We start from the raw sequence: 10,923 nt of genomic DNA on the forward strand, positions 1-10,923 counted from the left end.
GATTTAGGGGATTATGTAAGTGATTGTACTTTTGCTTATTCAACATGCAAGTTTGACTCATGAATGAGTGATGCGACTAACGTGATAAAACATTGTAATTAAAACCATGCCCGAGTATTGTCAGTTAAAACTTGGTTGGAGATTAAAAAATCTCCGGATTTAGGGTTACGTTTAGAACGTCGAAACTTGGATTTCGGTCTGAAAAATATCTACAGATGAGTTATGGACAAACTTGGTATCTTTTATGACTCGAAATAATATTTCAAAGCCAATGGCAAAATCATAATTCAATTCCGAGTTAAGGAACTCAAAAATCATACTTGGGCCGAATTTAGGGTGAATTTGGGGCCGAAAGAGACCCGAAGACTTTCTGTCTCAGAAAATTATGAAATTTACCAAAAATTATGAAATAACAATATAAGGCTAAAACTCAACTGAGGTTTAGCCTAAATCAATACCTATTAATTTCTTAAATTAATCATTTTCAATTAAATAATTAATAAAATGCGCATAGAAAATCACAGTGTTACATGTAGAACTCATTCATCTTATGGGGCTTCATATATTTTTTTACTATTGTTGACGATTACTCATGTGTGGTGTGGATATGTTTGCTAATTGATAAGAAACAAGTCACCAAAGTACTAACAATTTTATTTTCTAAAGTATTACTCGACGAGAAATTATTTTGACGAGTTAAAACTGTGAGAAGTGATAATGGAATAAAATTCATTTTGACGAGAAATTTTTTTTTAGATCATGATATAGTACTTCAAACTTCATGTACAAGCATGCCTCAGCAAAATAGGAGAGTCGAATGCAAACATTACAATATTCTCAATGTTGCACGAGCTTTACGGTTCCAAGGTAATTTGTCTATTGATTCTTGGGGAGAGTTTATGTTTATAACAAACTATTTGGTCAATCACACTCCAAACACAATTTTAGAAGGCAAAACACCATATGAAGTATTGTGTGGACAAGATCCCTCCTACAATCACTTACGTGTGTTTGGTTTTCAATGTTTCGCTCACAACCAACACACAATGGCAATAAATTTGCAGGTCGAAGTCATAGATGTGCCTTTGTGGGATCTCTATGGGAAACGAAGTTGGGTAGTTTATGATATACAGACTCGTGAGTTCTTTGTTTCACGAGATGCACAATTCTTTAAAAACAAATTTTCATATCAATGTTCCGAAAATGAGAAAGAAACCTTTCATTCCTTGCCTACTGATGATATGATGGACAATGTCTTTAATGACATCGAAACACCAACGAACCTTGATCCCGATAGAGAAAAATATCCATAAGATAGTGAGCAACCTCAATACCCAAAAAAATATTTCAATGTGCCTAATTCTTTCATGCAGAAGCATTCATTGAGGTAGGTTTTAAACTATTTGATGCGTGAGGAATCATTATCGGTAATGATTAGATCGTCGACATAAATAAGAACAAGTTGAACCCCTTTTTATGCAAGGTTAACATAGTATAATCAAGACATGATTGCTTAAATCCATAGATACAAGCACATGAGACAATTTAGTGAACTAACAACGAATTGCTTGCTTTCAACCGTACAACGATTTTGGAGTTTACACACTATGTTTGGGTTGGAATGGAAAACCAAGAGGCAGACGAATGAACACTTCATCATAGACGTCGCTGTAGAGAAAAGCATTGTGTATATCCATTTGATGAAGTTATCAGGATTTGCCTACTGCCATTAGAAGAACAATTCAAATTGCTACCGCACTAAAATCTCACATTGTCTTGCCAATCACTTCCATGGTTGTAGTCAATAACTTTTGTAGTGAGAGCCCATAAATAATGAAGACATTGATACTTGCCTATGAGACATTTAGAACATTGTTTCAAATTGTAGACCACATTAATCTAATGTGAGTTGTGGTGAATGCCAAAACTACCATAATTACAGTGTGTGACACCAAATTACATTGATACAGTCATGTCAGACCACATCAAGTACAAAACAATTAATCACAACAATTCATACTATAATAGTTACAATTTGCAAAACAATGAAACTACAATTGCGACGCTAAGCACAATTTAAAATACTAATGTTAAACAACTAAACCCATTAGTCTCCTTTTTTTTAATCACTGTCACACTCATGAAAGGGGAGTACATCTGTTGTTCCACTTTTTATATTATGTACTATCACTTCTGATTAGTTGAATTTTTTTTATTTAAGTTAGAATTATAATTATTAAATATTTTTCTGATTAATTATATCTCATAATATATGAAATGATACAAAACTATACGATAAGATATGTGTATCCTCGAGAGTTAGGATCATGTTCAACACTAGAGGCTTTAAGCACACCAGCTGGTAGTATGCAGTTGCCTAAGGAATAGTGATGAAAATTTAAAGGTAAATAACTTATAGGGCTATTTTGTCAAAACAGATAATAGGTTAATTAATGTTGAGGTCAATTAATTTCTTAACGCAATAGCCTCAAGTTCAGTTTTGCTTTTATTTCTTAATGTTGAGGTTAATTAATTTTCGATCAATTCACAATTCCCCAACCTCCAAATGATGAAGTTGCCTTGGGTAGATTTTGAATTTTTGATACTTTTTAGCGTATGTTTAGTATAGATTTTTTTTGCTTATTTTCTTGTTTATAAGGGTGTAATATCTACGTACTAATTATATAAAAATTTATCATTAATCATTTATTTGAATTACTTTTGTTTTGAATGAGTCAATAATGATTAAAAATGAATATGAATGTCGGATAATGCAATCACAATATAAAAACTCTTACGGTTAATATATTTTTTCCTTCTCTTTTTATAAACTGAACTTGAACTTGTTTATGATAAAAAGAGTTGAAGAGAGAGATAATAAAATTTGTTTAGAGAATGGAACTCACAATTTTGAATTTGAAATTGAAATTAAAGGACATAGATTGGGTTTGCTGACTGAGAAAGTAATCCGGGTAAATATGGGAGTGGGTTTTGCTTTTACTTGTTAACGATGAGGTTAATTAATTTGAAATCAATTCCCAACGAAACCACCAAATCTTATCTGTGAAGATAATAACATATGTTATTATAAAATTTTAAATTATTTTTAAATAAAAATATTATAAATAATCAAATCAGATTATCTTACATTTCAATCCTGGAGAAAATCCTGAGACAATTCCAAACCTCCAAATTGGAAAGTTTATTGGGTTGATTTTGGTAACTGGTATATATTGTTTTTTACTCTTTATTTGTAAGCTTTTCTTATAAATTAAACTTTGTTAAGATGAAAAAAGGGTTGAAGAGAGAAAATAAAAGGTGTTTGTCGACCATAATTCACATTTATAAACATAAAATTATATACTTATGTAACAATTTTTATACTGTAATTGCATTATCCACTATTGATTTCTAACTATTATAAACTTTTAAACAAAAGTAATTTATTTGAATAATGAATAATATATTAAATATGTATAAATGAAAGGAAATAAATTGATTATACATCTAAACAGACTCTAAAAACTGCAAACACACTTTCGACACTTAACAATCCGGGTTGGAGATTCTAAAGGCCGAGCCAAACACACATTAAATGATATAGAATTGAAGATTCAAATTTGCTTTAATGTACACTATTTCTCAATAGGAAAGAATTAAAAAAAAAATTGTTGAAAAGATTTATCCGCAATCATAGATACTTTTCTGGAGGCTAGGTTTTTCCTTATAAAAATTTGAATCCGAGTAACAAATTTGGAAATAAATAATAGGATTTAATTGCTGTGTACATTGAGGATAAAGATTCTTTATTTTTATATTATTAATCAATACTGAACTAATATATCATCAAAAAGTCCAAAGAATAGTATATAATTAGTCAAACTTAAATTTCTCACATATAATACATAACTTTATATTTGAATGTATGATATATGACAATCAAAGTGTAAATAATAATAGAATTTTACCTATCTAATTTTATACTCATATTTGAATAATATTAAAGAAATCAACAATGTATCAATTTAGTGATGTAATATAATACTAGATCTCAAAATATTAAAAAGTCAAAAATTTAATTCTTAAAAGTAACAAATTGTTACCGGATAACCACACATCCCCTCAAGAAAATTAATTTCCTACATTTAGGGGACACTTTTGCTATTATAAAAAAATAATACTAAAGAAAGTGTGATACAATTCACTTCATCAAATAACCAAAACGTGTAACACAAAGTTGTATCTTTTCATTGAACATATCTTTCGCGCCAGGTTTCACTTCTTTTCCTTTCTTCTTCGTTTTTTCTCAGTCCCGTTAACTTCGCATTCGTTACTCTCTCAGTTCTGGTAAATTTTGAAGCTTTTCTTTATCTTCTATTTCCTTCAAACTTTTTTCTTTTGCTTCAACGATTCAAACACTTTAATTCATATTATTCCTACATTTTTTTCAAAAATAAACTGTGTTTTTTATGTACCCATCTTCTGTATGTGACGCTTTTACTGTTTATTTTTAATTCTTAGTATTATATGTGTGAAACTAGTTTTTTCTTCTTCTTTAGGATAATTTTCTGATGTTGCATTTTTTATTCGTTGATTTTATTTATTTATTTCATGAATATTGTAGAACTGAGTATAGGGTTCACCGTAATTTAATCGCTGTGAAGTTTAAATTCAAAGAAGAGGTAAATTGGGTGCTAAGGAAGAGAAGAAGATTTTAGGATTTAAAAGTTAATTTTTTTTGTCCGGAGACATGATTCACAGGATATTATGACATTCTTCAATTTATATAGCCGATTTCAAACGGTGAAAAAAGTCTTGGTTATTGTTATAGTGAAGAAGAGAAGAAGATTTGTAATTTTGTTTTAAGTTGAAAGTAAATAAGTTACTTGTAAATTTGGTTACAACAACATCAAGATCCACATCATTTGGTTATGTGTGCTTGATGCTATACATAGTTGGAAGTTTGTATAGAATGTGAAGTTTGTATTAGACAATCGACAACCAACATAAAGTATTGCCAAATTTATTCGGTTACATCTGTTTAATCTCATTGGTCTTCGAAGTCTGAATTTAACAAACTTGATGAGCCATTATCGAGTAATAGTGTAATACTAATGTGGCTTTGGTTGGTCTAGTAATTGATGAGCTTCTATTGCTATATTTAAGCTAGTCTACCAAATATTCTATGAATTATTAATCAATTATCCTTCTGTACAAAACACATGGAAGGTAAAGGATAGTGCTCAAATATTTTCTATATTTTTCTTTTGCACAACTAAGCCATATTTTCATTATTGGATTCTCATTCTCTTGGTATTTCATTTAAAAGCAGTTTTTCATTAAGGAAGCTACTGAGTTCATAAGTTTATCAAGCTTGATGGGGACAGAAGAGTCCAATTCATTTGATACACGTTATAGACTGTTGATGCCTCAAGATGATGTCAGTAATCATGCTATGTTCTATCTCAACTTATTTTCTCTATTTTCAATCTGCTTATAACTGATATTCTCTAGTCTTTTTCAACAAAAAATCCTAAACAGGGAGCTCCGAACAAACCTTTGCTAACACATTGGACTCCTGTGCAGGTAAAAAAAGAATTTTTGTTTGGACCAATTTGTGTTGGTATATTGGTCATGTATACTTGTGTTTCTCATACAACAACCAAGCCTTTGACATACTTGTGTTTCTCATACATAGAGTGCAATCTAACACTGTCTCTTTTGAATAGGCATTTGATAATTCCGGGTCTACATCAAGTTCCTTTTTAAAACCACATGCAGCTAGTTCTTATTTCTCTAACTACGCGTTGCCAAAGCAGGTAATGATATTACATATCAATGTTTCTTATAGTAAGGTTGTTTCTTTAACCATAACAAAGGAACAAGTCATTTGTTTTACTTTTGCATTCTTGTTGTTTGATCCAGGGAAATGGCACACCACTCCAGTATGGTTTTATGCATGACGTCATGACGCTCTCTAATAATCCTATAGAAGTATCTAGGGTAATCCTAGATTGTTCAATAAATTTATTCCTACAACTTCCGTTATTTTTTTATACTGTTAAGTTCTGTCACATTTAGGTTTCTATTTGGTATAGATTTAATGGAATGTTTATATTCTTTTATGGGGGAGTGGGGTGAGGTTGGTAATTACTAATAGGGTCAACATATGTATCTTATTGTAAATTTGGTCAGGATACTGCATTAGTTTTTCCCGAAAAACTACGAGGGACTTTTGATGAAAATAACGTGGATTCAATGAAATTTTTTGCTGGAAACTTACGACCTGACACTTTAAAGTATAAGGAATCGAGGAACAAATGTAACAGATCTTCAATACCAAAAAATGACAATGAGGGAATGTCATTGAGGTACATTTTATTCTTTTTTGTGAAAATCTTCATCACATTTTCCTAAACTTATACCACAAATTATCTATGTGCAGTGGAACAAGTGGAAGCAAGGAATCACCAGGTGAAGGTCATGGCACTAACATTGTAAGTTCGTCTATTAAATTGCTACCGCTTATATGTAAGAATACTTACAAGACTGGTAATTTATTGATGCATTAAAATGCACTGTCTTATTATTCTCTATAGTCACAGAGATTAAAATCTTTATCAAGGTTGAACAAATTCTGTATGTTGCAGGATTTTCCTTTAACTGTGAAGCAGCAATATACCGTGATGCTTGGAAATGGTATGTTTTACAATTATGATTTGTTTTGTTTATTTGACAGCTGAAATTTCATATTTTATGATCTATGAGATATGAGTTAGGAAGATACACAAAAGGTGAGTAGTATTGACAATTGTAATGCTGTTTATTTCACTAACAATCTTGTATTTCTCAACTTTGCAGCAAATTCAAGTGAACAGAATCAGAATTCTGGGACCTGCCTCAACACTACTAACAGTAGTGTTCAATTTTCGAAGCTGGTACTATAAACTTTTATGGATATCGTACCATGTTTGACTAGCTTTTATTGGTCAATTAACTAAGATGCATGAACAATAAATTTACTACATAACATAACTTTAAATTACTTTTGAATTAGTAGGCTAACTAAACATATATGTATATCCAAAAAACTTCTTCGGCATAGTTCAATGTTGAAATGTATAAGGTAAGCAACGTATTTTTCTACTATAAATATATTTTGTAAGTTCCTTAAATATAAAATCTCTTTTGCATAGACCATTCACAATTATCGTGGAAAAAAATATGGAATCACCAATTTAACTGTAGTAATATAATGTTGATTTTCAAATGTCATGGTTTGGAGTCGAAAAAGAGCTGCTCCCTAGAGAGCATTATATGTCTGAGATTAAACTTGTTGATTATCCGTCTATCTAATCTATCATTTTTATCTACCTGATCCATGACATGTAAATGCTCCTAGTATGTTTTATCTTTCCACTACAAGTGATCTTGCATGAAGTTACATCTCAACTTCTGTAACATTTTCTTATGTCGAATTTTGCATTTACTTTTTTCTTCTCCACATTTCATTCTGATCACTATGAGTCTTTTGTATGAAATGCTACCACCATTTTATAATTAGTTAGAGATCTAGCTAGAGTTTTGTACTGTGTTGAAAGGGATGTTTTCTGCTGAATACTTTTCAGAGAGTAAATCCTTCCTCTAGGTTGCTTAATTTAATTCATATCAATTGCCAGTGTTTCATGTTTGAGCTGCATTTAATCTGACAGGGAGAGGATGAAATAAGAAAAGAAAGAAAAAGACAGTCAAATAGGGAATCGGCTAAGAGATCAAGGATGCGGAAACAGGTATACAATATATTCTAGTACTATGTCCGTGCAATGCAGCATGTTTTTTTGGATGTTGTAGTCATATATCTTCAGAATTAGAGTTAAATATTAATACTGTTTCAAAAATTCACCCCAAATTTTTTATTTTTAAAATTCTTAATATTTTCTCTTTGCTTTTCTTAATCTTTCCCACTCTTTCATGCTTCACATTTTTATCACTTTCTAGTTTCAATTTTTTTCTTCAGTTTTTCTATATATTATAAAGAAAATGAGTTATGAACTTGTATTTAAACAGCAGTCAAAAAATTACAGAAAGAAGTCAAAGAACTGCACACCTCACAACCTACATATAGACTATTTCCTATTTTCACAATATTAAAGCACTTACGGGACCTCTTCCAAACTTGGCTGCACTCTAGATTTAAAACTGTGGAGAAATGCATTACACAATATCAAACAAACCATGGTTTTAACTTGTTTTGTATGGTAGGTGGCACATGACTGTCGGTCAGCGCTACTTCTAACCCGGAATCCATTTTATTATGATGTGTAATGTGACACATTGCTGGACATGCACATAAGGCTTTTAAAAATAATTACACTTTTTCCATAGTTCTCTTTCATGCTTAATAGAAGATAAGATTATTCTGATTATTCTTGTCTTCTATACTTCTGCTCGTTTGACATGTTTTAGACTATATAAAGTTTGGTCAAAAGGATAAGTTAAATCTTAGTTCCCTTCATTGACTATCACTCTTAGAACATGATTAAACTGCTGAAAACAGCAATAAAAATTTCTCAACATTGAACAACGATGCAGCAGCTTTGTTCAAAAGAGGAACTAATAGATTCATCGTTATAAACATATATTACATGTTCAAAAACCTTTTTAGAACATGATGATAGGACGGCTTGCTAAACAACCAAATCATATATACTCATGGAGGATAGAAATTTTACTTGTGCTTCCCTGTGGCTTTTGTCACACCTCTTGTTAATTTGTGACGGTTTTATGACTTTTACTTAAACTTGTCTTTTTATGATGTTGTCATTATTTGTGTCTTAACTTGTCAGAAAGAATGTGAAGAACTACATAGAAACATGGACATTCTTAAGGATGAAAATTCAGAGCTTACGCACTTACTTATGAAGCTTTCTGAGGAGTGTCTGGAGCTTAGCACTGAAAATGATTCTATAGAGGTCTGTCATTTAAACCCCTGATCGTTCAACTATTTACGGTTCATTCCATTGAAATTCATAGATTTGTACTAAAGAAAGTGGTCCTTGTATTAACTTCTTCTTTTAAGCTATTTGCAATTTGGGTTAGGCTATTAGTACTCTACATTATCTACTCACTGTTTTGCACCAGCTATTATCTATACATTCGATTACAATTTCCAAAATTACTCTTGATTAAATATTTGTATTCAACCCAAGTTAAACTTTGTTTTGCTTAGTTTCCCTATTTGCATAGTTTAAACAATTTTGATTACATTATTTTACTGAAAATATGAATTGACAATTAAAAGTGAAAATAGCATTATAGCACCATGCTTAACTTTTCTCATTGAAAGTGCCATATTGCCATAATTTTGCATACATTACCAGTCGTGCTCTCTCACATTGCATGCAAATGTGAGTTTGTGACTAGGCTAGGTATTCTCTCAGGATGCTGATAACCTCATTTAGTTACTTGGATAGCATTTAATTATTTATTTATTCAACGACATTTGGTAATGACTTTTCTAAGAAGTTAATTCTGAGTCTTGAGCTACCGATGAATGACAAGAGAGTGTTGTCTTGTATTTTTTGTCCTTTAGTTTATAAGATTACTAATTTGAGTATTGATTTGGTACCGGGACAGGAAGAGCTGGTTGAGATGTATGGACCAGAATCAATAGCAGATCTTTTGCCAATGAAGCCTGCCTCTGTTGGATCCCAAACAACAGTTAAGGAAGAATCTTGAAATGATCAGAACCTACCGTTTTGACAGCAATTTTGACACTGCTTATGTAGGCTTATGTTATATAGACATGTTTCAATTTTGTAAACACCGAAGATAGAAGTAAATTTAAAGAGAATAATAATGATAGTCTCTTGTGGCTTTCAAATAATTACATTCATAATAGTCTCAAGGCTGCACAGTCTAAAGTTCCAACTGCAAAATTCAATAGTTTTTGAGGAATTCTTCTGCAAAATTTGCTTTGTGTTAAACTATTTGTCATTAGAGTTCTGTTATTTGAACATTTTAGGGTTTGCTTGGTTTGCATGACTATTGATTTTTTAGAGTTCTGATATTTGAAAATGAAAATAGAAAACGTGATATTGAATTTGTTTGTTCACGTATTTTTAGTTTTAGGAAATGGAGGCAATGTTTTTGAAATTAAAGGCATTTACTACTTTTTCTTTTATTTTATTACTTCTCTTAATCCTTTCTTAGACGGAGGCTTACGGTGGGTTGTTGGTGGATTGTGACTGGTTTAATTTTTGTGTGGTCAAGTCCTAGTTGGTGTGTGAGACATGGGTTGAAGGGAGAAGGGAAGCAGGAGCATTTGCATGGTGGCAATGAAGAGCGAGCGTTTAAGGAGAAAGTCAAAATTATGAAACTTTTAATTTGAAATTAGGAGTAATAGGACTATGGAGGTGCTTCAAGCACTATCATGGACAAATCTTGAGATAATGATTTTGTGCTATTAGAAAGTGAATAATGTGAAGATAAAAAACATGATTAGAAATCAGGGAGTGATAAAAAAAAGTAAAGGAAAATGAAATTAATATTAACCAAACAAAAAATTACTAATAAAAACAACTTTTAGAAAATGAAAATAGAAAATAAAAACTGAAAATATTTTCACAAACCAAACACATCCTTACCTTTTTGGTTTCCAACAACATTTCCCTTTTCCTTATTATCTATGCTTTGCTACACATTAGGAAAAAAAAATTAGATAGTAAGAATTTTGCAACACTCTATCACTCAAATGTGGAAGTTGGATAAGGAAGTTGTAGGGATTACTCATCTATGCAAGAATTAATGAAAGAGTTTAAAATCTATACATTATTAGTATAAAGTTTTTACATTGTGTTGGAACAACTTATTTGGACCCTAGTTTTATACATTTTTGTCAACAATTTAGAATGTCATCTAGCA

General features: G+C 31.0%; 1 protein-coding gene across 3 annotated transcripts; it reads left to right on the plus strand.

The window, feature by feature from the left end:
* On the plus strand, positions 4,222-9,765 carry LOC109356026 (G-box-binding factor 1-like). Of its 3 annotated transcripts, XM_019599348.1 has the most exons (12): positions 4,222-4,347; positions 5,330-5,440; positions 5,542-5,586; positions 5,730-5,819; positions 5,926-6,003; positions 6,196-6,371; positions 6,446-6,497; positions 6,651-6,699; positions 6,862-6,938; positions 7,713-7,790; positions 8,847-8,972; positions 9,637-9,765. In XM_019599348.1, the coding sequence occupies exons 2-12, from the start codon at positions 5,378-5,380 to the stop codon at positions 9,736-9,738; spliced, it is 936 nt and encodes a 311-aa protein (XP_019454893.1). In that variant the 5' UTR covers positions 4,222-4,347; positions 5,330-5,377; the 3' UTR covers positions 9,739-9,765. The 3 variants fall into 3 exon arrangements, with proteins under 3 accessions (XP_019454893.1, XP_019454894.1, XP_019454895.1); XM_019599350.1 differs by lacking the exon at positions 4,222-4,347 and having other exon boundaries at positions 4,798-5,440; positions 6,307-6,371; XM_019599349.1 differs by lacking the exons at positions 4,222-4,347; positions 5,542-5,586 and having other exon boundaries at positions 4,797-5,440.

Source organism: Lupinus angustifolius, chromosome LG09 (genome assembly GCF_001865875.1).
Source record: "Lupinus angustifolius cultivar Tanjil chromosome LG09, LupAngTanjil_v1.0, whole genome shotgun sequence".
NCBI lineage: Eukaryota > Viridiplantae > Streptophyta > Magnoliopsida > Fabales > Fabaceae > Lupinus > Lupinus angustifolius.